A 27,761-nucleotide genomic window follows, 5' to 3' on the forward strand; every position below is an offset into this window, starting at 1 on the left:
ACATTATATTGCTTGCTTGTAAGTGATGAATCTGGAATTTGAACCTATTATGGCTCCAAAGCTTACACTCCCAGCCACTAGCCCCTAAACAATCCTTGATTAATCTCTCTTAACTAATCTATTTCCCGATATCAGAACAGAGTACAAGGTGACATCTAATAAACAGCTGAATGAGTCCTGGAATCCTCTCACAGAAAATCTGCAAAGTTCATACAGAGTCCTGGAGAAAAATAACCAAAAATTCTAAGTGATGAAAACAAATACTTATTTTAAATGTACAGTTATTTTACCTCAAAACCAAATGCTTCATAATTATTTTAGCCTACATTTCTTAGATTTCATGTATTATATGAAAGCTATAAGAGTACTCGAAAACCACTTTAGTCTTAATACTTTATACCAAAATTAAACTAGAAACAAACATGCTAAAAGATTTTGAACAGGCTTCATCAAACATCTGAAACATTCTAAAGCAGGTCAAATAGGTTCTTATAGTCTTTTTCTTTGTTGGTTATCCTTCAGTGTACCTCACAGGCTTCTCCTGCTATCTATGAACATGGTAAGGTGGCACTTAACTATCCATTGCTACAAACTTGAGCAGCAGTTCTCCGGAGGACCACTAAACCGTTAGCTCGAGACACAGACCTTTCCTTATTTGCCAGGTCACTAAAAAGTGGATAAATGGAGTTAACTGTGAGGCATACTTTACATTTGGAAAAAGATAACATGAGATTTTCTATTTTACCATCCAAAATTCCCCATAAATCTTTCTGCCATCACTATGAATTCCTTGGAAATTAATAATTAAAACCTACTTTCAGTATGGAAAGTTAATTAGAAACTGTTTTTTAGTAGTATGAATTCCAAAAGAAATTATGTTAACTAGTATTTTAGCAAACAGGGAGGAACAAAATATCTATTAGAAGAAAATTCGTTGTGTAGAGCAAACTTTCATAGAGGAGTTTACGAAAATTAGGTAGAGCAAGAAAAAAAATACTTTGGCCCTCTTTTGTATATTAAATATAACAATGAATTTACCTCAAAATATTCATTTAATTACTAGTATGGATTTCTGGGTCTTTTAAATTTTATCTGCAGACAAAAATAATTCTCAAAACGTTACGGAGAGGTAAAATGGATTACCTTAAAGCAAATGCATTTTCTTTAAAGAAATATTCTAATTCATTAATTGAAATTAAAAGTTTAGAAATGCTGAGCATGAATACTTTAAAAACTGATAGTTATACTAAAAACAACTAAAAACAATCTTCTAAAGGAAAAAACAAAACATATACTTCTAAGTAACCTTACAGCTTAAAAAACTCAGAATATCTTATTACTGGCCATTGTTTATGCCTAATACCTTCTCTGAGACAGGTAGTCGGCTGGGCTCCTGTGTATTTCTTGGCTGCTTTACATAATCACATCCAAACACCCTATTTTGAAGAAAACGAAGTTGAACATCAGACTCGTGCTGGTGCTGAGCCCCGCGAGGGCCCGTGGAGATAGGTCCACCATGTAGCTTTTGAGTTGTGCTAGCTGAAACACGGAGCAAAGGCTCCATGTTAGCATCTCTTTGAGAGACCTGTGGAGGAAATACAACACCTGGAAGGCTGATATACTGAGAGCTCTCTGGCTGACTCAGCAAAGCTTCAGACATGATTTTATGCTTATTTCCAGGAGGCACAAATGTATCACCGGTGGCATTTTCTAAATGCTTCCTACCCACTGTCCCAGAATGAAGAACTGTGGATGGTTGGAACACAGTTTCCATTCCCTGTGATTTTTCAATAGATGCCTGAGGAGAACATGGGTTCAATCGTGGAACACTGGTTTGTATTACTGAAGGCTGCCCAAGCTGCTGAAACACTTGCTGAATTGGATGCTGAAGGATACTTGCTCTTCCAGAAGTCTGTGTCACCATAATTGGTACATTGACTTTATAAAGGTGACCTTAAAAACAAGAAATCAAACTGTAAGAACAATATAATCCCAATTTCCTTTAAAATAAAATCTCATGTGCAATACGCTCAGAGGAAATATATCAATGTTTTATTAGTGGTTATCTCTAGGAGATATTTTCTTCTAGTCTTCCGATTTTTTTGTATTTTCTAAAATAAATATTATTCATTTTCAAAAATTAAAAATTAAATGTCTTGCTTTAACTCTAGCCTTTGCCCAATATTGCTTATATGGCACATTTTGAGATACATATAGGCCATTAATATTTACTTCATAAATCTCTCACATTGTTTGATAAATTACAGTGTTACCAACCTAAATTTGGGATTTTAACAAACATAAAGGAGAATATATTCCATATATTTAAGATATAAGATACTATATAGCAACTATAATACAAAGCTTTCAAAAAAAGATTTTACTATAACTAATTTCAAAAGCTATCAAATTTTTCCACCTCTCCTTTAAAATAACACCAAAAAGACAAAATTTTTTTGAGCATTGTGTTAACTGCTTTGCTTAAACTTAGCAACAACCCAAAGAATAGATATAATTCTCTTTCAAATTAAGAAAAAGTACTCTGACAATAACCCTGCCCCGAGGAGGGACTCCACCACACCCTGAGCTATCTAAGGCACCCTGCTGAGTGCAGAGTGACTAGATTAACCACTGAAGGAGACAGCCACAGATTACTGGAAGTCTAGGGCTGCCTAAGGTCAGAGAGGGACAATATCTGACATCATCAAAGGCAGATCCAGAAAGTAAAAACAGCGGTCTCCTACCATAGAGGTTCACACCACAAAGTGAGGAAATCAAGACAGATCAACTTAAGAAGCAGAAGCCAAAAAGAAGAGTCTCACAAATAATGGGAAGACAAAGAAATACCCGCTAGTCGAAGGGAAAGGAGGAATCCCCAGTAAGAGAACTAAATGAAATAGAGGCAAATAAACTATAAGATACTGAGTTCCAAACAACGGTTCTAAGAAAGCTCAATGAGCTCAGTGAGCTCAGAGAGAATTACAAAAAACTACAGGGAAACTATGAGGAACTTACCTCATGGTGATGCAAACTATATCACCATGAAAAAGGACATTGAAACTATCAATAAGACACAAGAGGAAATGAAGAATACAATTTCTGAATTGAAGAACACAGTGGAAGGAATCAAAAGCAGGCTAGAGGAAGCTGAGGACCGAATCAGTGAGCTGGAGGACAAGGTAGAAAAAAGCTCCCAGAAAGAGCAAGAAAATGAAAAAAAACTCAAAAAGAATGAAGAGGCATTTAGAGAAATGCAGGAAAACCTGAAACGTAATAATATCCAGATAATAGGGATAACAGAAGGAGAAGAGGATGAGGAAGGGATAGAGAAACTGTTTGAAAAAGTAATGATGGAAAACTTTTCTAATTGGAGGAGAGAAAAAGTCACACAAGTCCAGGAAGCACAGAGGGTTCCATTCAAGAGGAGCCCAAAGAGGCCCACTACAAGACACATCATCATTAAAATGGCAAATATCAAAGACAAACAGAGAATCCTATAGGAAGCAAGGGAGAAAGAGGTAGTAACATAAAAGGGAGCCCCGATATGGCTAACAGCTGACTTTGCAACAGAAACACTGCAAGCCAGAAGGGAGGGGCAAGAAATATTCCAAGTAATGAAAAGCAAAGGCCTGCAACCAAGACTGCTCTACCCAGCAAGGCTCTCAATTAAAATGGAAGGCAAAATAAGGAGTTTCCCAGACAAAAGAAGGCTTAAAGAATATACTTCCACCAAACCAGCACTGCAAAATAGGGACCGCTTTAAGAAGTTGAAGGAAAAGAGTCTATGACCACCAGTTCCTTTCACAGTTGCCAATACTTGATATGACCAATATTTTTTAATACTTAGTAATCTGATTATGACAATGATGTGTTATTTTAATTACTCCTTTATTATTTGTTGAAAATGAACCTGTTTTGTATATTTCTTGCCTATTTCTATTATTTTTAAGAAGATTTAAATGACTTTTTGGTATTCTTTATCCATTTTTTAATTAAATGTTTGTAGAATTTCTTTCCCTAAAAAAACAAAAACCATTAACCCTTTTTTAGATGTGTTGCAAATACTTTCCTATTCTATTACTTGTCCTTTTAACTTTTTTTGTATATTACTGTATAGTCTTAAATGTTTAATATAGTCATACTGTCAATATTTTGCTTTATAGCTTCTGGGTTTGAATATGTTACTTCAGAGTAAGAAAAATATTAGTTTGTATTTTCTCCTAAAACTCCTTAGATTCTACATATTGATTTTTCACTCGCCTGAATATTTCTTGTATAAGGTGTGAAATAGGGCTCTATATTTGTTTTATTTCAAGTAATAGTGATCTATGCATCTTATTTGTTGAATAAGCCTTATTTTATCCATTGATTTGAAATATCAACTTAATCACATATTATATTGTTAGACAGATATATACATTTGTCTCTAGAATGCTCATTATATTTCACTGATCTACTTGATTATTTCTGTGCTGGTGTCATATTGGTTTAATTGCTGAGACTTTATAATGGTTTTAAATTTTTTAATATTATATAATTAACTGACATTAAAAAAATAAATAAAATCATTCTGCATGAAAGAAGAAAGAAAAGAAAGAAAGAAAAAAGAAAGAAAGAAAGAAAGAAAGAAAGAAAGAAAGAAAGAAAGAAAGAAAAAGAAAGAAAGAGGTGGAACTCCTACCTTTTGTGACAATATAGATGGAACTGGAGAATATTAAGCTAAGTGAAATAAACCAGTTGATGAAAGACAAATACCATATGATCTCACCTATAAGTGGACTCTATTCAACAAAATAAACTATTGAACAAAATAAACCACAGGCACGGAAACATGAAGCAGACTAAAATTGACCAGAGGGGATGGGGAAAGAGGACAATGGTCGAAAGAAGGGGAAGGGGCTGGACAAAGAACATGTATGAATGACCCATGGACATGGACAACAGAGTGGAAATTGACTGTGGGAGCGGGGGGTTGGGGTGGGATGGGTGGAGGGGGGTAAAGGGGAAAAAATAGAGACAACTGTAATAGAATTTATATTTGATTCAAATAATCTCATTTTGATTTATAAATTAAAATAACAAAAAATAATAAAGTGGAAAAAATATTTTTAAAAAAGTACTCTGAAAAGCAAAAGTTGGTTAATCTCTAAACATTTTGGATATTCTGTTATGCCATACAATCTCCAATAAGAAAGGAGACCAAAGTTGATCAATCTACTCTTTAGTTTTTCTTGATTAGAGCTAGCAGGGACACAGACGTGTTAATTCGTATTCATCAAAATTTAGACAATTGAGTTGAATTAGAGTAAACATATATACAAAGTATCTTATACAGTGTTGGGAAAGAATTGAGAATAAAATACAAGACCAGCCTAGTACATTGTTTTTCATGGTAGACTGCCTCCATAACAATAATAACCACCATTTATCATTATTTTTAAAATAAGTTTTATTAAAAGTTCTGATAACTTCTGGTATGAAGTTTATTAAAAATCATAAAAACTAACACCCAGAAGTCAATGACAATGCTAAAAACAACATTTTTAGACTATATTCTTACCAGATGCAGTCTGTAATGTCACACCTGCTGGTACATGAATAGGATAACCAGGAAAAGCAAAGTTTGCACTGGAGTTTGAGGTGCTCTACATATGAAAAATTTATATTAGAAAGTTAGAAAAGGGCTTTACTTGTATCTTTTTTTCCCCTGATACCAGAGAGGGTCAAAAGATCTAATTAAGGACAATAGTTTGACAACACATAACATTAGAGTTCTTTGAATTAAACAGCCTTTTTATATTTGATTCAAATAATCTCATTTTGATAAAAGTAATTCCATTCTATGGATATTAGCAATTAATCCACTAGGTCTTAACAGTATGAACAGTGACTCATACAACTTGCCCACTACCTAGCCCTGCCTGGGCCATGGATTTTCAAGATGCCAAATATAAGAAACACAGTGGTTATAGGAGTCCTATAGTCTTTAAGTTGATCACTAATTTTAAATTTTAAGTTGATCACTGTATTTTAAAGTGGATAATACAATAGTGTATAATTTTATTTTGAAATAATTAAAAAAAAATTTAAAACCCAAAGGTTTAAACACTAAATCAAAAGACAAACATTTTTGCCTATCAGACCTACAAAAATTTAGAAGATCGATGAGTTACACTCAATGTTGGTAAGGATGTGATAAAAATCAATTCTCTCTGACACTGCTTGTATATGTATATGATACAATTCTCCTGGAGAACAGTTTTGCAATTTATATCAAATTTCAATATATACTATGCATGATCTTTGTCCCAGAAATACTACTGCTAGAAATTTATCCTGATCGCCACACAAATACACAAAGACATATATACAGGTATAATCAATGGAATGTTATATTTTAAAAAACTAGAACTAATTTAAATGTCCATCAAGATTGGTTAATTAAACTGTGATAGATCTACTAAGGCTAATCAATATTTAACTGGCATTGAAAAGAATCCTTCTAATTTTATTAATTTTGAAAAAATAAATAACAGAAACAATACAGAGAATGATCTTACTTTTACTCTGAAAATTAATACTACTTTCATGCAGGAAATTTAGATGGGTATACAGTAATTACAACAGTTATCTTTGAGGTATAATACTGCATGGTCTTTTCACCTCTTACTTTATAGATGTTTTTACTTTTTAGAAGTATATTATTTCTTTAATCAGAAGAAAACTTATTTCCAAGAATTTCAAAAACAGATATTTCTCCATTGGTCTCCTATCAAAAGCAGCACCATTCTTCCCAAAAATCCTGGAAGGACTATGGTTATTGGTTGAAATGGAAAGAAATAGCCCACTAAACCTTTTATTCTAGAAAGGTAGTTTATGGGCTGAAAGAGAATGAAAAACAATGGATTATATACCATCGGTACTATGGAAGAAAGGCAAAAGAGAAAAAGTGCTATTTTCCTCACCAAAAACTACTGTTTTCTACATATAAGTTTTAATTTTTTTTTGCCCCCAAATCCTATGTATGGGGAATCTGTACTTTAACCTCTACCACACAAAAGTAAAAAATGACCAAAATATTCTACTTACATAAAAGGAATAATTATGCTGTGGCTTAACTTTGGGGAACATATAAATGGAAAAAAATACTATATCAAAATTACCTACTTAGAATCTACTAAATATATAACATTATACAGTGCATTAAAACTCTATACAATGTAGCTTCAAAGATTTTATAGTCATAGGTACAGTCTTGGCAGGTGCTAACAATTGCTCTGGAAGATAGACTAAGTTGGTAAGAAAATGTCAATTCTGGAACTCCTGAGTTTTTGCAAGATCAATATCACAGAAGCCATTCCTGTTTATTCTTTGTTACCACATCTTTCCTATTCAACTGGAGAATTAGAAATTACATTTATGCCCACCCTTCTGCTACCATTCACTAAAAGTGGGGAATATCTTTTAAAATATATCTTAAATAAGCTACATACCAGTTCTGCTGTGGTAAAACTGGGAAGAGTTCTTCCAGCAGGAATAACTAACGATGCTGCATAGAAAACAAAATAATTATACAATTCATTAGAATTTACCAATTGAATAAAATTCGTAAGTATAGCTTATTTTTAAATCTGGTTTCCATCACTAACATGTTTGACCATGGTGAATTCTAAACTGCCTGATCCCAAGAGAGGGAAAAGTATTTAACTAGATTTTTTTTCTCCCAACAACTTGAAAGAATTTACAACTAACCTACTTTAAATACCAAAAGAAAATATTTCATTGTAAAAATATATACTGTATTATAGAAGTCCATAATAAATATCTAGATTATCTTTAGTAAGTCAATGTAGCACTAAATCTCCATTACATTTCACAGGGAGAAAAGGTAGTATTTGCTAAAGTGCGTATTTTCAAAAGACTATACTATTGAGCAAAAATATATAACCCAACTTAAATCCTTCTAAATTTTATATGTTCAAAATAAATTTCAATTCATTCATTTTATGAAAAATTATTCACAGTAGTTTAGTCAAGTAATGTAAGCACAACTACATAGTTTTAGAAATCAATAAATATGTCTCCTGACATCCTGGTCAGTGTGGCCCAGCATAAGCCCACAAACCAAAGGGTTGTGGGTTTGATTCCCAGTCAGGGCACCTGCCTGGGTTGTAGGTTCAGTCCCTAGTCTGGGTGTGAACAGAAGGCAATCGATTGATGTTTCTCTCTCAAATCAATGTTTACTCCCTCCTCTCCACTCTCTCTAAAATCGATAAGCATGTACTTGGGTATATATCTCCATCCTGAACTCTTTGCATACAACAGGTACGACTGCTTAGAAAAAATATAAGAACAAATTCTTAAGAGAACACCAACTCAACCTGTATTCAAGCTGCAATCTCGTATCTTTCCTTTAGTATCTACCAATTTTCTGTGCTAACCATCCTTTCATTTATGATATATCTAAAAGGCTGGTCAAATAATTGTAAGCATTATCATAAAAAAAAAGTCAGTCTAAAAAAAGCAAATAGTAAGTCCAGTAGAAGTATCAGTTTATCAATGTAACCTTAAACCTTACCTCAAAATTCATTTTACCTAGCAGAACATGACTATTAGACTATCATTTTGCCTTTCTTTAATAAAGCAAGAATGTTTAGCATGTTCATACAGCACAAAGGTATTAAATATAATGTTTATTATGGTTTTTTTCACATATGAAATCAAGGAATATTGTGCCAAGGATCTGTGTCTGACACTAGAATGGTTCCATCATATACAACAGCTCAGAAAAACAAATGTTTTTTAAACCATTCTTCCCACATTAAAACAAGAGAAGTCAGGCTACATAGATTGATGGTTAATGAAGCACAAAATTATTTTTTATCCTCTGTTCATCTATGCCTTTGCTTATTAACAGGCATTCTTTTCGAAAGGCTAAATTAGAAAGAATTGCAGTGGTAGGAACACAATAGTATTAGTCTTAATTAGCTGAAGTGAGCAAAGCTTAAGCTGGTAAAGCTTAAGCCATAGCCTGAGAAAAAACAAAAATGTGTTAACACACTGTCTGAAGCAATTAAATGAATTTGTTGAGGAAAAACAGCAACAATGCTCCTCTTTTAAAGACCATGCAATAAATCCTAAAGGATAATTCCCTATAGTTATATAAATCAAACAGAGCTGTAAGAGTTTTAAGAGTTTCTTTATGGCCATCAAAACAAAAGCATAAACTAACAGAATTTTATAGTGAAGTTTCATGCAACTCCTACTCAAGTTTGATACCAAATTCACAAGTTATATGCACCATTTATATATGTTAACAAATATATATATATTCCTGAAACATATTTTTTATTATTTTTTTATTTATTGATTTTAGAGAGAGAAAGGAAGGAGGGGAGAGAGAGAGAGAAACATCAATAGGTTTCACTTATTTATACATTCATGGGTTACTTCTTGTAGGTGCTCTGACAGAGATCGAACCCGCAACCTTGGTATATCAATGACACTCTACCTAACTGAGCTACCTGGCCAGGCCCCTTAAAAACAGTGTTTAAAATATTCAAGATGGTTTCATTAACTTAATTAAGTTTTAACTAAATACATGTTTTTACATAAACAAAGTGCCAGAATTCTGGTCTTCATGTATATACTCTAAAACATTAAATTTCTCACACACACACACACACACACACACACACACACACACACACACAAAATAGGCTTTAGAAAGAATTCAATCCCATAGTTGTTCTAAAAAAAAATTAAGTTTTAGGGTAGATTATAAATTATATATATAATCACCCTAAAAATAGAGTTCTCAAAGTGTAGTGTGCAAACCCTGGGGGTCCCTGAGACCCTTTCAAGATGTTCACAAGGTCAAAATTATTTCTTATAATACCAAGACAATGTAGGCTTTTTTCATTTATCATTAAATATCTTTATTGATATTTGCACTGATGGCACAAAACAATGATGAGTGAAACTGAAGTCATCTTAGCTCAAATTAAGGCAGTATAAACCTTAATAGTGGTCGCTGTATTTATTCTCCATTGCCACTCATTCACAGTAAAGAGGAAGGAAAGAAGGGAGGGAGGGGGAAGGAAACAGCAGCAACAAGACTTTCGCTTAAGAAGTTCCTTAATGTAACCACAAAGAATTATTTTTACTAAATTTCAACTCTCAAGTGTACTTCCTTTTAACATCCTGTGATAAAATGGGAAGAACACACAAAGCAAAGTAGTACATGTACAAGGAAGTATGAGGAGTTGGCACTACTGTTTAAGTTGGGAGCTGACCTAGCCTCTTTTTTCAAGAAATACTATTTTTACTTTAAAGAATAACTGACAGAAACTATAGTTATTCAGACTTAAGTATTTGGCAGACATTTTTTTAGAAGAACTAAGTGTACCCACCACTCCAAGGAAAGCAAACTGATAATATTTGTTTGGCAATGATAAAATTCAAGTTTTCAAGCAAAAATTAAAAATTTGGAAACTTTATATCCAGCACAGTGGGTTTGATGGCTTTCTAATGTTTTTCTGATAAGATATGTGGTGATATTAACAAATATGATTTTTTTAACCTTATTTAACGAACAGTATGTAAACTGCATAACTCAGTGACCCAATATTTCCAAATAACCAACATATGTTACAAAATTACAGAGGGGTTAAAGAATCATTCAAAGTGCAAGAAACACTAGTTAAACTTTAACATTACAAAAAGTCCATTGTGTGGTTTCAGATTTCACCTTGCACTACCTCTCAGAAACTACCACTTGTTGAGTTTTAGTGTAATATTAAATTACCTGAAAATGCTATTAAAATACTCCTACTTTTACAATTATCTATCTGTGGGAGGCCAAATATTCTTCATATACTTTAGTCAAAACCACATAGCACAACAGATTGAATCTAAAAATAGATGAGAATCCAGTTGTCTTTTACTAAGCCAGACATGAAAAAAATTTGCAGAAAAAGAATGCAATGCCGCTTATCTCAGAAAATTTGTTCCAGAGAATAGTTTTAAGATATATTTTAACTTCTTTTTAACAAATATATGCCATTATGTTACCATATAGTCATTTTTTTAAATTACACCATTTTTTAATTTCTAATATAATAAGTAGAGACTTAAAACCCACATAAAATAAAGCATTTTGAGGTCCTCAATTTTTAAGAGTCTAAAGGGGTCCTGAGACCAAAAAAAGTTGACAACCAAGATACAAGAAGTTATTAAATAAATAAATACAGCCTAAAACTATAATAGGGCAAACAAGTTTTAAGTCTGTGAGACAGACAAAGACTTATTCCATTGTAGAGTGAATCTGAATTTGTTATTAAGAGATAAAAATGTTGCAGAAGTTAGTTTAGGTTATTTTAATCAAGCTTTTAAAAGTATCCAATGAAGTACATCAATTTTATGATGCTATTTGCTTTAGGAATCTTATTTTAGGGTACCTAGAAATGAAGAGGAATAAGAATAAGGCCTAAAATGCATTTTTAAAGCATATATATACTTTCTCTTAAACCACTTCATTATAAATGATGTAGAAGAGAATGAGAAAACTGTCTTATTTAAATGTAATTGTATCTATTATTCTAACTTCTAAGACAGAATAATAAAAGTGCTGAGTGAAGGCCAACTAGATATATTAGTTGCAAGAGTATTTTGTGGTTTAAATCACTGGGAATATTACCATCTTGCGGCAAAATCAAGTACTGCAATTTTGAATGACAACCTGAAAAGTGTTAAGTCTGCTTTTTATAAAACACAGTCAAATATTTTACCCTCTCACACTTGCCACCCTCCAAGCCATTCCTAAGTAAAAACCTTTCAAGTTCTTTAATAAAGAAAAAATTCAAAAGAATGTTATTTAAACAGAGAAATAAAAGGGATATCCTAATAGAAAAATGAAAAATGAAATCAGCCAAAAATCCAAAAACTGATGGAAAATGTTTCGACGTATCAACATAGTAATTAAAACTGCCATGGTTAATTCTTATAGAGCAGAGTTATACTTTACAAGCATAGCATTAGACAAAAACTGTGCTTTGTAATTCAATACTCATTGTTAATTTATTTCATTTTTATGTTATAATTGCTGCCCCACTTAAATTCTCTCATTTTGTAATAAATGACGTACTAGCCTCCTATTTTTCTCTTCACCTTGGTCCATGTGATTTTCATGTGAATGTTCCCAAATATGCAATGGACAACCTAGTTATTTCTGACAATCTAATCCAAAATCTACCCTCACTTCTTGCAAACGTTAATCTTCTGAATTTCAGCTGAGCTCAATAAAACCTATTTGTGTGTGACTGTGTATGTGTCTGTGTGTAGATATAGCTATGTGTGTGTGTGTATACACATATGTATTATATACATGCATACGTGTATATATGTATGAATGTGGATATGTGTATATACACACATGTATGTCTACACACAGACATGCACATGCAGACACACACAAAATGGAGAGTCATCAAGAGTATGAAGATTATTCAGACTACCTCACTCTTGGATTTATACAATGATGGCTAGTAACACACACACACACACACACACACACACACACACAAACACACAGATTAGGGTAGCATAAAGATTATAAGAATCAGAGGAGAAAAGAAGGAATAAAGGCCAGAAAGATAACAGTCCAGTTTTATCATTCGTTAGTTACTCTTTTTCACTTTAAATTGATATACATGATGTAGACAAATACGAAGGGAAGCCCCCAAAACAAGAATTTATAAAAAATCGTGTATTTATTTTTACATGTATAAACTTCAGTTACCTTCAAAATACTCTTCATTTGATGCAACACAACTATCAAGATGTTTTTTTCCACTGCTCAAAACAGTGTTTGAACTGGTGGATTTTGATGCCTTTGAGTGCTACTGCTATTTTTCATTTCACCTCTTCCACATCAGCAAAATGTTTCCCTTCGAGGACTTTTTTCATCAGGGAAATAAAAAAGTCACTCTGGGTGAGATCAGGTGAATAGGGAGGGTGAGGTACAGAGATCATGCCGTTTTTGATCAAAAACTGCTGAACACTCAGTGCATTATGGGCAGGTACACTCCTAAATCACCTATCACAAAATAGGCTAACCCTCTGAGTCTTTAAAAAAAAAAAAAAAATTCACTGAGGCCAAACCAGCCTCTCACAACAGTGCCAGCTGGCACGCTAATACAGATCGGTTCCTAGGATACTCACCTGGCAGGGGAAGCCTGTACCACAAGGGGCCCACCCTCCAAAAAATAATTCCATTTGGCGGGGGGGGTCTCCCCTCGTATTTCTCTTAAAAGCAAAGGTCTAGATTCAGCAAGTCCAAGAATAAAGATTAAAGACATATGGTCAATCTCTAGCCATCGTTGCATATATCCAAAACAGTGAAGTAGCCTGAATAATCTCCATATTCTTGTTAATGCTCCATTTTGCTTCCAATACAATAACAGATGTATAAAATATATAGAAACTGAAAGAGAGAAAGAGAGAGAGAATGCACAAGTATGCAAGCACTCAACTTTCCCTCTGCTTCTTCAGCAAAAGGTGGCTGGATTACTCCTTGACTGGACATAACCAAACTCTCTGAAATAACCAATGCGTAATCCCAGTAGCCCAAAAACTATGTAACTTGTTCCTCTAAAATAAGGCTTTGTCACCTTTGCAGACTTTAATTATTTTTAAAAAACTAGCTGAATAACCCAATTATTTGTCAACAGTTACATAACTGTGTTCACTTAATAGTAATGATTTTGAGGTCCAAACACTCTCACCCTAAGAACATTACCCTGTCTAATTCAAAACCACCATCAAATGAGCTAGTGAAGATCCACATGGTACTAATTTACTAACTGTATCCAACCTGTTGATGATTGCAACGTTTGGTGCAAGCTGTGTGGCAACTGAAGGGTGAACAGAGGTGAATGGATGCTGTTTCTGAAGAAGTCTTCTGTTGCTTTAGACTGCAAAACCTTTGTTTCCCAGAGCTGGAAAAAAAAAAGTTTGCTTTTTAAAAAATAAAATAAAACATTATAATATTTATTTCTATTTTTCTATTTTCTTAAAAATTAAACTGTTAGCTGATAGCACAATGAATGTAAGTGTTAAACTATAGTTAAAGGGTTAGAACTATAATTTTTCAGTTTTATAAACTGAAAGACAACAAGACATAAAACTTGTCTTGACAAACCTGCTTCAAGTCTTTTAAGACTTGTTCCTCTATACCTTCTTCAGCAAACAGATCCCGCACTCCTTCAATCACATCTTCAATAACAGAGCTGTAGAGTTTAGGCTACATAAAAGCAATTGTTAAAGTTTCAAATTCTCAAGTTTGAATCTATTCAGTCTGAAAAAGACATACAATATATACTTTCTAATCTTATAGTTTCAAGAAAACCCACCATACAAATTTTAATTAAATGCATCCTACTTCTGGTATGTATAGTCTGATTTTTCCATAAATTATGTTACCTTCAGACCTATAGCCTCAGCCTACCTACAAGGCTGAATTACAAGACTACAATGAAATGTGAGATAATAATCTTATCAAGATGTATGGGTACTGTTAGGTTACTTGGCTTTTGTGTCAATATTTAATCTCCCCACTCCTTTAAAAAGGGAAGTTAATTCAAGGCAGGTGGAAATGAACCTGTTTTTAATTTATCTTTCTCTCAAAGAGGCCAAAGGAACTTTAAGAATTCACTGTATTATTTCCACAAATGTAAGTAAATTCCAAGCCACGGAATTGGGGCAAGCACTTACAATAGAGTAACCAAAGCCTGGCCCACTTCCAAAATACACATAGTTCAAAAAAATATTCTGAAACATTGTCAAGTAAAAGTACAACTGCACCAAAATGGATTGACTAACAAAAACTAAGAAATGCATGAACCTTACCCTTTTCACAATCTGCATATTGCAGAGACTAAGCAACATCCTAACATGCTTCCTAACAAAAACATGCCATGGCAGTAATATTAAGCAGATTGCTACCCATATTAAACATTGGTCATTATCAATAGAAAAAAATAGCCCTGTGAGATAAACTCAGTCCTAAAAATTTATGTAAATTGTGCTCCTCTCTCACCCCAATGTAAAATGGCAATGCTAAGTGTAGTAACAGTACTGACCTAGTAGAAGTTCCACTAATAAGGAATGGAAAAATGGGAATTTAGTTGAGGTGCTGTTATTTCAAATTGTTCAATCAAGCCAAAATGAAAGTTGGCTCACTCTAGCATTGTTTATTCATACTACTCAGTAAATACTCTAAATACTCCTGCTCACAACAAGAGGAGCCAGGTTTTAAACTAATCCTTCTAAGATCCTATGACTAGGTCAATCAGTTACATTTAAAAAATGTTATTCACAAGTATATCCATTAATTAAGATTAAGTGCCCTAGATTAGTTGCTTCTCCTAAAACAGTTCACCCTGATAAAGTCATACTAAACTAATGCTTCAGTGTGACCACATTTAAAGCGGAAGGAAAAAACTCCTAGGACTAAAAACATCTTTAAGATCTGTCCTCAGAATGTAACAGCAGCCACCAACAATAATCCATTAGTACACAATTTTTCAAAAGCAAAGTAGGCATTAAACAAACTTTCTATTCTAGGAATACAGTTAGGCTTTATAGTCTTTCTCTATCTGTTATCTTTAATAAAACTATGTATAGTCCAGGAAGTCTATCTTAATCTCTTCTCTATTTAAAACCACACACACTTCCTCTCCTTGGAGTTCACCATTAGAAAAAAAAATGGTATACATGGTAAGCTTATACTAAGGCATAAGTATTTTATATCATTAACATCAGGAGACAGATACACATTAAAATAATATGTCTTGCCCTGGCTGGTGTGGCTCAGTGGACTGAGCTCCAGCCTACAAATGAAGAGACAGAGGGTTCGATTCCCAGTCAGGGCACATGCCTGGATTGCTGCCTCGCCAGGTCCCCAGGAGGGGTCATGTGAAAGGCAACTGATTGATGTTTCTCTCACGCATTGATATTTCTCTCCCTCTCTTTCTCCCTCCCTTCCCCTCTCTCTGAAAGTAAATAAATAAAATCTTAAAAAATAAAAATAAAAAACATGTCTCTAAAAATAGACCCTTTCTTGCTGCATATGTACACATGGAACCTATAAAATAACAGATCTGGGTAAGTATATGGCCTTTCACCAATGTGAAATCTGTTGAAATGAACTGAAAAAACAAAGTGCATCCTTATTTTTTTTTCTTTAATTCAGGTTTTTAAGATTGACAGAAGGTCTCATAAGTGCCATTTCACCTGTCAATTCCCATCGTGAGACTTAGGAACCCCTTAAGGAGACATGTTTGTGTTTAAATTCCAATTGTACAGTTTTGTATAACATGTTAAAGGTTGGGGAAATGAGGGTGGGGGAGAACTTTAAAAATATGTGGTAGGGTAACATGAAATACCATATTACCTGTTATTTCGTGTACACATACCTTAGAATCAACAACTGTACTTACGAATTACAACTAGAGTAAAATTGAACTCGGGAATTTTCTAAATGCAGGAAACTGGGAGAGTTAAGGTGAGTTCCACATCTAAACACCTTCTAAACGTCTTGTTCTAGACAAGCTCAGTTTGGGTGAGAAGTGAGGAAAGGAGGAGGGATGCTTGTTCTTCCGGGGGGAGCCAAGCCCAACTTCTGGCTGGGCTACTGGCCCTCATCAGCTTCCTCCCATAAAAAGAACAGCCAGGGTCCCTAAGGGAGAGGGCGTCTGAGAGCCTGAACGCCAGGAGAGGAAAGGGTATGCAGAGTTCGGCTGCCATGAACGCAGACCTGCGCTCCCTCTACACAGAGCCCATGCCGAAAGGCCAGGCTGGTCCTCCTTACCACCGAGTTGACACAGGCCATGACTCCCGCTGCAACGCCTCGCTCCTCGCGCCTGCGCAGCACGCGGTGCGCCACGGAGGGTCGCTCCCTGCGCGCTTTGAATGTGTGTGCACGTTGCCCGCGCTGCTACAGAAGGCACGCTGAGAGCGAGGCAGGGGAGAAAGGAAAGGGTATTGAATTGCACCTGGTGTACTGGAACTACGGTGGCCTGCGTGAGCTAAGAGCCAGCTGAAACGGGATGGTTAAATCTGATCTAATCAGCTTTGGACCGTTCACCTGACCCCTAGAAGAACCTTTATTTTCTCAATCTGTGAAATAAAGACTTAAAAAAATAGAGGAGGAGCAATGCGCTGGTAGATCCCGGTACACCTGCAGCTTTGAAGGGGGTTGGGTCAGGAAAGAGAGGAGGCTAGTGGTACCTGTTCTTGCCCACCAGTTTTCATTCCTCCCTCTCCGCTCCACTTGCAGCTGAACTCTAAAAAAATATAAGAAGAGCCAGTCTCTTCTAAATTGGTTCTCAAAGTGTGGGACCATCAGCATCATCTGCGAACCTGTTAAAATGCAAATTAATGGGTACCAGCCCAGGTCCACTGAATCAAACTCTCAGGATGGGGCCCAGCCTTCTGTAACTTTTTTTAACCCTCACCCCAGGACATTTTATTTTTCATTGCTTTTTTGGGGGGGCGGGGAGGAGAAACATCAATGCAAGAGAGATGCATCAATTGGTTGACTTCCATAGCCAAAATAGGGGATCTCAAGAGTCACCCAGACAGGGACAATAGGCGTCTGGACCAGGGTTTGCATCCATACCTCGATCCAGACAGGGAATCCAACCTACAACCCAGGTATGTGCCCTGATGGGGAGTCAAACCTACAACCTTTTGGCTGCAGACAATGCTCCAACCGAGCCACACTGGCCAGGGCCCTTCTGTAGGTTTAGCTTACTTTGCAGGTGATTCTAATGGGCGCTAAAAGGAGACACACTGTCCCAAGGCAAAGATTCTCAGCTTTGGCTGCACATTGAAATCACCTGCAGAACTTAATAAAGGTTTGGCACCTCAGTCCACCTGAGAGAATCTGATTCTATCATGCAGCCAAGGTGGAGAACCACTGCTAAAATAAAGCCAGCACCCCAATACCACCCAGGGTCCATTCCTCTTCAGACAGAAATCATTATCTCTTTATCAACAATAATTCCCTCCGTCCCCTGAAGGCTAGAACATCTAGGGGCATACCTTGCCTAGCTAGGGCAGAGGCTAGATGTAAGAACAAATAACCTGCAGGGTTAGAAAAGTGAAGAAGTCATCTGTTGCCACTACTCTGCCCGTTGAACAGCCTCTCTAGCCTAACTAGATGGCTTAATGATTAAAAATCCTATTAGATAAAATTGGCTGTTTATTTATTTATTTGTGCATGTAAATTCAGTAGAGCTATTTATGCCCTACCACTTTTTGCATTGTCTAGGGCAGGTACCATATTGTTTGTGAGTTTCAAGCAGCTGATTTATATGAAGCCTCATAGAAGACTCCTAAATTGAAAACTATCCAGAATTTCTTTTACAAAAAAAACAGGAATTTTATATAGTAATTTTTAATGATTATATCTGTACCTGGTAATTTACTACCAGAGGTATTCAAAGTGACTTATCTTTCACTCAAAATAGAACAGCTAAGAGCAAGCATTGATTCCTACTGATATTATAAAATCCAATTAAGTTATCCAAGCTGGGAAATAAGAAAGCTGAAGGGTCTCTTGTTTTCCATCTTTTCATACCCAAGTTTTAAAACTTTATTCCTAACTACACAAGATTGGTAATCAGCTAACTTTTGTGATAGCGTACTATTTTTATATTACTTCATTATATATTTTACCCTTCTAGGGCTATACTGTAGACTATACATACTTTTGAAATAAATTTGGACCTTGGTACCCATAAAAAGTGTGACTGAGACTTAAACTGTTACTGAGTCTACTTAGTAGACTCAGGTTACATAGAGATTTATGTAACTTTGGCAAAGCAGCTTCAGGTCACTAAAAGACTTAGATATAATTTCTTCCCAAGAATCCACAATGTCTTTTAGAAAATGTATACTTCAACCCGTGTTCTAAGTGAAACCAAGTTGCAAACCTGCTCTGGACCTGTGGTAGCTAGCTTCCAGGACAGCCCCCAATAATCCTCACCTCCGGGTATTTACAACCTTGTATGGTGCCCTCCCACATATAGAATAAAGCAGAAGTTATGGTGTGTCACTTCCAAGACTGGATTATAAATGGCTTCTTTTGTTGAGATTCTTTCAGATACACCCTTTAAGGAAAAGAAGCTGTCATGTTACAAGGACACCAAAGTAGCCTATGGAGAGGCCCATATGGCAAGGAACTGAGATTACAGCCAATGGCCAGCAAGGATCAGAAGCCTGCATGGATGATCACATGAATTACCTTGGAAATTGATCCTTCCCCAGTTGGGCTGTCAGATCATTACAGTCCTGGCTGACAACCTGACAGCCTCTCTTTGAGATACCTTGAGCTAGAATCACCCTCTGGGCATCTCCCAGATTCTCTATTCTCAGAAATTGTGTGAGATAATAAATATGTATCATTTTAAGCAGTTAAATTTGAGGGTGACTTGTTACATAGCATGAGATAACTAATTCAAGGCCCATTCTCTGACTGAACTGTGACCAGTGAAAGCATGGTTTTTCCCTCATTGTAATCTCAGCGTTTTAAAGTTTCTTGACTACCTTCATCAATCACAAGCGCATATGATAAGTATGTAAAGGAATCTTTATAGACTATTATTTGATAGCATTGACACCAGATTACCATCAAACCAGCAGACAGTTGTAGTCACGTAATGGGCACATTTTTTTTGGTCAATATTTCAAACTCAGAGGAAAAGCATGTTGCATACATAAAATATTTTTGATGCTAAAATTGAAATTTCAAGATCCCAAAGCCTCGGTGAAGCAATTTGACAGTGACTATTTTTTTTCTATGTTAGTAAATAGAAAATAAAAAAGGAATGCTGAGCTTTGGCCCTTCTTTGAATACTCAGTGCTTTGAAATTATACCTGTGGCAAAGCATAAAGCTCTTCCCCCAATGCCCATCATAGTTCAGAGCATCAGATTTTCATTTTCTCCTGCTTTGTTTAGATACTACAATGTATATTTAATATATCATTTATAAGCAATACCAGTGTTGTAACATTTAAGCAAATTTTAATAATCGGATTAATTTCTTTGCATTCTGTATGTTCTCATTACTTTTGCCTGGAGGTTTCAGTGATACTATTACAAAAGTAAAGAAACAATTTCACTTTGCTTATTGTGAGAAAAGGCCACATGCATGGAGTCCTTTCTCTGAATAAGAATTTTTTTAAAATGTATTTTAAAGGCAACCCATTATCTTTTACATATTAAATTTTACAATCAAATACAGGGCATTTCAGGAACTATATAGACTCTATAAATTTATCAGTAATGAAAAATACAAGTTAATCTATGAGCATATGGCTTAAGGCAGCAAATATTCATAATTAGTTTCTGAACATTTTGCAACAAATGCACTAAACCCAGCAGTATTGTGTTTCTCTGCCTTTGCTTCATTCTTCACATCTTCCAGAAAATGAAAATTCAGATAATTTCTGCCTCACCTTGTAACTTTGAAATAGTTACAATGTTGGTAGTTCTGATTTATTTATACTCTGCACTTTTGTAACATTTTCCATTTTCTAATACAACTGCAAAATCAGCTTACATTATTTGAACATCAGATACAATTTCACCAGGATGAATCCCTCCCCACTCCAACCCCAACAGGATTTCCATTAAAATGACCATGTGACACAACACTACGGCTACCTGGCAACCTTACCACACAGTGGAACACTGTTAATGATCACATTACTGCCTATTTAAAACTGTTTTAATGTTAAAGAGATGTATACATTGTGTACATATGAAAATTAGTGATTACAATTAAGTCATGGAAAGTATGAAGGGTGACTTCCAGCATAATTTTCTCCATGGCTACTTTTTCAATATTCTTCTCATCAGGGTCTTGATAAGGATTCAGTCATTTCCTAGCTAACAAATTATTCCATTTTCAATTCTTTAATCACAATATATATAATCATACACGAGCATGAAATATTAGCAAGGATAATGTCTATTGTCTCCAGTTAATTTTTCAATCTAAATTTTTACTTAGAGAAGATAGAGGTATACACCTAGAGAAAACCAACAAGCTTTGTTCTCACAATAATTGTACTTTACTTTTTTTCCTAATTGTCTCATCTTATAAAAGGTAAATGGAAGCATCTTGAAAATTCAATATCTTAGGTTATCTTAGGTGCTTCAAATATCAGGAGAGGCAGGGACAACATGGAGTAGACACTCCTTCCTATATCTTAGCTGAATAATTACAGCTAAAAACTCTAGACGGTGCATGTAAAACTATCATAACAAGACTCTGAAAGGTGGAAAGAAGAGCATAGAGCAGGTAGGAACCTTACAACCAAGAATGATGCAGCAGGAATCCTCCGGTTTTCTTTTTGCCTCATGTATACTGGACGGCGTGCTGGTGAAGTTGGCAACTCAGAAACATCAATGATCACAGACAAAAAAAAAAACAAACGGCTTTTTCTCTAGCTAAAGGGCCCACAACGGGGCAGAAAGACAGAAAACTTTTAGACAATAAGTGTTCTCCTCCCATCAAACACCCCAGAAAGAACGGGCCTCACCCCACCCTGCCTGCAGAGGCAGGGCAGGGAGTTTAGATTTCCAGTCTTGCCCAGCTGCTATGAGGGGCAGCCACCCCCACAATGTCACGGGAGAGGCGACACCTGGACTAGCACCCCACCCAGCTATACTGAGGCATCCAGCCCGCCTGCTGGGGTGGTGGGAGAGGCTGACTTTCATTCCTGTTTATAATCGTGAGACCATCCCCTTGCGGTGGCAGTGGAGGTCACGTGAGAAGGAGTAACAAGCTACCCCGCTCTGTCTTAGCCAGGGTGATGTCAGTGGAGGCCTGGTGGGGCATGAGGGGCCTGAACTGCCACCCTAACCAACAGTAATGAGAAGCTCCCCCCTCCCTTAGGATGTCAAGAGACACTGAGCCAGACACCTGGCCCTTCGCCTCCACCTGGCAATAGCAGCATGGCACTCTCACTATCCCCACTGGCCTGGTGTCAGAGAACACCCCCTAAAACAGAAGATTTAAAAACGATACAAAGTACCATATTAACCAAAGTGTCCATGATGTAATTGAAAATCATTTGTCATACCAAGAACCAGGAAAACCTCTACTTGAAGGAGGAAAAAAAATCAATAGACACCAACACAAAGATGACTACGACGTTGAAAGTATCTGACAAGGGCTTTAAAGCAGCCTCATCCAACTGCTTTGATGAGCAATTAAGCAAACAATTTAACAAGCACTTTAAACAAATGAAATAATAGAAAGTCTCAGCAAAGAAATAGAAGATATAAAGAAGAACCTAATGGAAATTATATACTGCAAAAATGTAGTAACAAAATTAAAAATTCAATGAATGGGCTTATTATGGATTGAACTACGTCCCCCGAAAAAGGTACATTGAAGTCCTAATTCCCAGTACCTCCAAATATGACCTTATTTGGAAATAGGGTCTTGCAGGCGTAGTTAAGGTGAGGTCATACTGGAATAGGGTAGGCCCCTAAGCCAATGTGACCGGTGTCTTTATAAGAAAAGGACGAAGACAGCAGACAGCCAGCTATGTGACAACAGAGGCAGTAATTGGAGTGGTGCATCTATAAACCAAGGAACACTAAAGATTGTCAACACCAGAAGCTAGAAGTGGTGAGAAGGAAATTCTCCCCTACGGGTTTCTAGCCAAACTTCAAACTCAAGGCAATAAATTTCTGTTATTTTAAGCTACCCAGTTTATGGTAATATGTTATGGTACCTCTAGGAAACATACAGAGCTCAACAACAAAATGGAGATGACAATGGAAAGAATCAATGAATGTGAAGACTAAACAATAGAAATAACCCAACCTGAAAAACAGAGAGAAAAATAGACAATTCAAACATAAGTGAATTTCTCATCAGGAACCATGGAGGCCAGAAGGAAATGACCTGAAAGAAAAAATCTGTCAACTTGGAATCCCATACTCAGTGAAAATATCCTTCAGAAAAAAAAAGCAGGGAGCAGGGAGGAGATCAAAACATTCTCAGATGAAACAAAATTAAGATTATTTATCACTAGCAAAACCTCTCTGAAAGAATAGCTTAGGAATTTTTGAAATAGAAAGGAAATGATAAAAGAAGGCATATCAGGAAAAAATTAAGAAGAATGAAAAATAAGAATATGGTTAAGTATATTAGACTTTCCTTCTCTTGGGTTTTCTAGTGTGTCTGACAGTTGAAGCAAAACTTGTAACATTGCCTTATGTGGTTCTCAAATTCTGTTATCAGTGGGGGAGGTTAAAGAACAGAAAGGTTTCTTCAATTCACTGGAACTGGTAAAAATGCTGACTGTGACAAGTTATGTATGTATAAAGTAATACCTAGAGCTACAAAAAGAAATACACTCAAAAATACTATAGATAAATCACAATGGAATTCTAAAAAAATGTACAAGTAACCAACAGGAAGTCAGGAAAAAGAAAAAAGATACAGAACAGAGGGAACAAATAGAAAACAAAGATAGGCACAGACCAGTGTTGGCAAGGATGTGAAGTATAAAATGGTGCAGCTCCTTTGGAAAAGAGGTTTTGCAGTTTTTTTGAAAATTTAAATATAAAAATACCATATGACCCAGCAATCCAACTCAAACACCCTTGCGAAATGAAAACATATATACACACAAATACTCATACATGGATGTTCATAGCAGCGCTGTTGATAATAATGAAAAAGTAAGGAAAACCCAAATGTCCATCAACTGATAACGAGTAAATAAAATGTGGCATAGCCGTACAAGGGAATGGAATTCTGTTTGACAATAAAACAGAATAAAGTCCTGATACATGCATGAACCTCAATGAACATGGATGAACAATGTGGATGAACCTCACAGACATTACACTAAGTGAAAGAAGCCAGAGACAAAGGGCCTACATTGTGTAATTTTGTTTATGAAATGTCTAGAAAAGGTAAATATAGAGAGAAAGGAATTAGATTAGTGGTTGCCTGGAACTGGGATAAGAACAAGGAGTGACTGAAGATGGACTTGAAGGATCTTTTGGGGGAGATGGAAATGTTCAAAAATTGACTGTGGTGATGGTTGTACAAGTATATGAAGATAATAAAAACCATTGAATTGTATGCATAAAACAGGTGAATTTTATGATATATAAACTAGTCTTCAACAAAGCTGTTAAAAGATGTTAAAAGAGACTCTCTTCTTCAGAGTAGACCTAATTTTTTTTTAATTGTGGTAAAATACACAAAACATGAAATTTGCCATCTTTGCCATTTTTAAGTACAGTTCAGTGCCATTAAGAACATGTACATTGTTCTGCGACCATTGCCGCTATCCTTCTACATCCTCTTTTCATCTTGCAAAACTGAAATTCTGTACCCATTAAACAATAACTCCCCATTTTCATTTGGGGTTACATTTTATCCTTATGTGAACAGGTTAAGGAAGTGAAGCACCTTCTTCAGCTACAGAATGGATCCAAAGTGCTTTTAACAAAAGACAGATACTCTCCTCCTGGTGTTGAGTCATATAAGTTCTTTACATGTATTGGAAATTGACCCCTTATAAGATGTATCATTGGCGAATATGTTCTTCTGTACAGTGGGTTCCCTTTTCATTTTGCTGATGGTTTCTTTTGTCATGCAGAAGCTTTTAGTTTGATGTAGTCCCACGTGTTTATTTTTATTATGATTATTATTTAGTTTATTATTCCTTTGCTTTAGGAGACATATTGGCAAAAATATTGCTGCAAGAGATGTCTGAGATTTTACTGCCTATGTTTTCTTCTAGGACTTTTATGGTTTTGTGATTTACACATAAGACAAACAATCCAATTAAAAATTGGGCAAAGGACCTGAATAGACATTTCTCCAAAGAGGACATACAGAAGGCCAATAGACATGAAAAAATACTCAATATCACTAATCATTAGAGAGACACAAATTAAAAACACAACGAGCTATCACTTCACACCTGCCAAAATGGCTACCATCAATAAATCAACAAACAAATGCTGGCAAGGATATAGAGAAAAGGGAACCCTCATGCAAACTGTTGGTGGGAATGCAGACTGGTGCAGCCACTGTGGAAACAGAATGGAATTTCCTCAAAAAATTGAAAATGAAACTGCCTTTTGACCCAGAAATCCCACCCCTGAGAATGTATCCGAAGAACCCTGAAACACCAATTTGAGACAATATATGCACCCTTATGTTCATAGCACTGTTATTTACAATAACCATGATCTGGAAACAGCCCAAGTGCCCATCAGTAGTTGAGTGGATAAAAAGGCTGTGATACATTTACACCATGAAACACTACGTGGCTGTAAAAAAAAAGAAAAGAAAGAAATCTTGCCTTTTGAGACAGTATGAATGGACCTGGAGATTATTATGCTATGTGAAATAAGCCCGTCAGAGAAAGACGAATACCATATAATCTCACTTATATGTGGAATCTAATGAACAAAATAAAATGATGAACAAAATAGAAACATATATGTATGTTTCTACATATAACATACATGTATGACCCACAGACGCAGACAACAGTGTGGTGGTGGCCAGAGGGAAGGGGAGGCAGGCGGCTGGGTAGAGGTGAGCAGGGTGCGGGGAATGGGGGACATCTATAATAGTGTCAACAGTAAAAATAAAGTAAAAAAAAAAAAAAAGATACTATCATTTCACAACCAGAAATAACACTGACTCTATCCGTTGTTAGGTGTTAAATGAAAAAATGCTATCTCTGGTGCATAGGGGGTGTTAAAAGGCTAAAGGTGCTTTCTCTTGACTTAGCAGCCTTCACCCACAAGACTAAATCATATTTAAAACAAATATTGTAATCTTTCCAACCCCTTGAAGATGTATGGTGTGTTTAGTAAGGAAAAACACGTTAGTAATTATAAGCGTGATAGATTTTAAATTTCTTAAGGACTGGGACTGTGTATTATTCATCCTTATATGCCCCCTGAGTTTTTAGCCCAGTACCTCCAATACAGAAAGCATTCATTAAAAGTTATTGATTTGAATTCATTGTTTAACTGCTATGAAATGGAATTTCTCGCCCATTTGTGCCGAAAAAATTAGAGACTAAGATGCAATTATCCTTAGGAGAAGTCGTACATTGATCTAAATTCATCCTGTCACTTACTCATTCATTCAATGTTTTTTTATTTGACATTATGTCATAAGCACTGGCTAAGGGGTAAGCAGTATAGCATTAGCGCTGATACTACCATCACCTATCACCACATCTGTATTTGGGCCTCTTCCCAGAATATGGGAAATCACTGTGGGCAAAGTCACCCCAATCGAAAGTTCAGATGGGGTGGAGGAAAAGAAAGTACACAAAGCAATTACAATATAATGGGATTAGTATTAAAAATCACTTACAAGAATCACCTAACCTGAATGAGGAGAATCTGGGAAGGCTTTCCGTAGTGGGATCCCTTCACCTCCATCTGCAGAATGAGTAACAGGGCAGAGGAAGGAAGCCAGAGTGAGTGTCCAGGGAGAGCACACTGAACAAGCAAAAGCTTGGGGCACGAGAGAAAACTCGGTAGCTTTGAGGATATGAGAGCAGATCGGTTTGGCCAAAAGATAAAGAACCGGGCAAGCAAGACAAAGCTAAGGCTGGTAAGTCCGTGCCATGTCCCTGACTGGCACATGAAGTGGGGCCTGGAGGCTGGCCATGCTCAAGCAGAGAAATAGGAAGAAGACTGTGGGGTAAGGAAGGCTCAGCAGCTCTGTTTGAAGAGCCTGAAGAAGCAGCAACATCTACAGCGAGGAACAACATCTATGTTACTGATGTATATCCTTTCCTGGCACTCAATCAAATAAGGCAAACAGGAAGAGGTGAGGGGGAAGACCCCAAGGGACTTGAGGAGGTTTCAGGAGGGAAAAGGAAGGAGTATCCACTGATGGAGGAAAAGGCAATAAAAAGAAGGTGACAAACATCATCCTGTTCACAATTTTATGCAAGACCACTTCTGATCCTAGTGTGAGTTTAATATAGAATCTGTCCTTTTCCACATTGAGTACTTAGCAAAGCCTTTGAAAAGTGTTTCGGAATATCTCAAAATTATCCACTGGAGAGGCAGGCTTTTGGCATTTAACAATGCCACTGTTCAAAGATGCTCTTTCCTTGTCCTTTTCATGGCACTTGACCTTTCGGTGGAATTCTCCCTGAGCGGTGTGAAAATATCAAAATAAAGCCCCACAGAAAAGGACAGGCACTGCAACGGGGTGCTGTCTTCCACGCACCATGTGGCCACGCACAGATCGGCAGTGTCTCTCAGCAATGAGAGGCAGGAAAGGAGACCAAATTCTACAGTGTCCTCAAGTGGGTTTCCCACATCAGAGCATTTATTCTTTGTTACAGGGAATTAATAACCACCCTTCCAAAATCGCAAGAGTGTCTTCGTTTGGGTCAGTATAGTTGATACTCAGTCAAACATTAGTATTAGAAAAGAGCACATAAATTGAAAGAAATGACCAAAGTATTCAAGAAAATAAAATTAAAGTCAGTCACAAAGGGTCCTTAAAGGGAGCCCAAGGACACCCACCCTCGGTGAGCGGGTGAGAAGTCTCTGAATCCAATACCATTTCTGGAAGAGAAACTAAGAAATAATACCTTGGAAATATAGTCCTGCCTGCATCTGTACCCATAAACTCGTCTTTCCTCCTATTGCAATGGGTGAACTTTTC

General features: G+C 36.0%; 1 protein-coding gene across 2 annotated transcripts in view; it reads right to left on the reverse strand.

Annotated features, from left to right (window-relative positions):
* Positions 1-16,891, reverse strand: part of GTF2A1L (general transcription factor IIA subunit 1 like) — a 32,104-nt gene extending 15,213 nt beyond the window's left edge. Inside the window, exons 1-6 of one of the 2 annotated variants that reach the window (XM_054575469.1) lie at positions 16,871-16,891; positions 14,201-14,302; positions 13,874-13,997; positions 7,494-7,549; positions 5,561-5,645; positions 1,364-1,953 (exon numbers count right to left, since the gene is read on the reverse strand). In XM_054575469.1, the coding sequence (XP_054431444.1) occupies positions 1,364-1,953; positions 5,561-5,645; positions 7,494-7,549; positions 13,874-13,997; positions 14,201-14,302; positions 16,871-16,891 (978 nt within the window). The remainder of the gene's footprint in view (positions 1-1,363; positions 1,954-5,560; positions 5,646-7,493; positions 7,550-13,873; positions 13,998-14,200; positions 14,303-16,870) is intronic. The other variant, XM_054575470.1, reaches the window with a different exon arrangement.
* Positions 16,892-27,761: the final 10,870 nt, after the last annotated feature.

This window comes from Pteronotus mesoamericanus, unplaced genomic scaffold (assembly GCF_021234165.1).
Source record: "Pteronotus mesoamericanus isolate MK-2021 breed Mesoamerican mustached bat unplaced genomic scaffold, CSHL_Meso_final contig_291, whole genome shotgun sequence".
Classification (NCBI taxonomy): domain Eukaryota; kingdom Metazoa; phylum Chordata; class Mammalia; order Chiroptera; family Mormoopidae; genus Pteronotus; species Pteronotus mesoamericanus.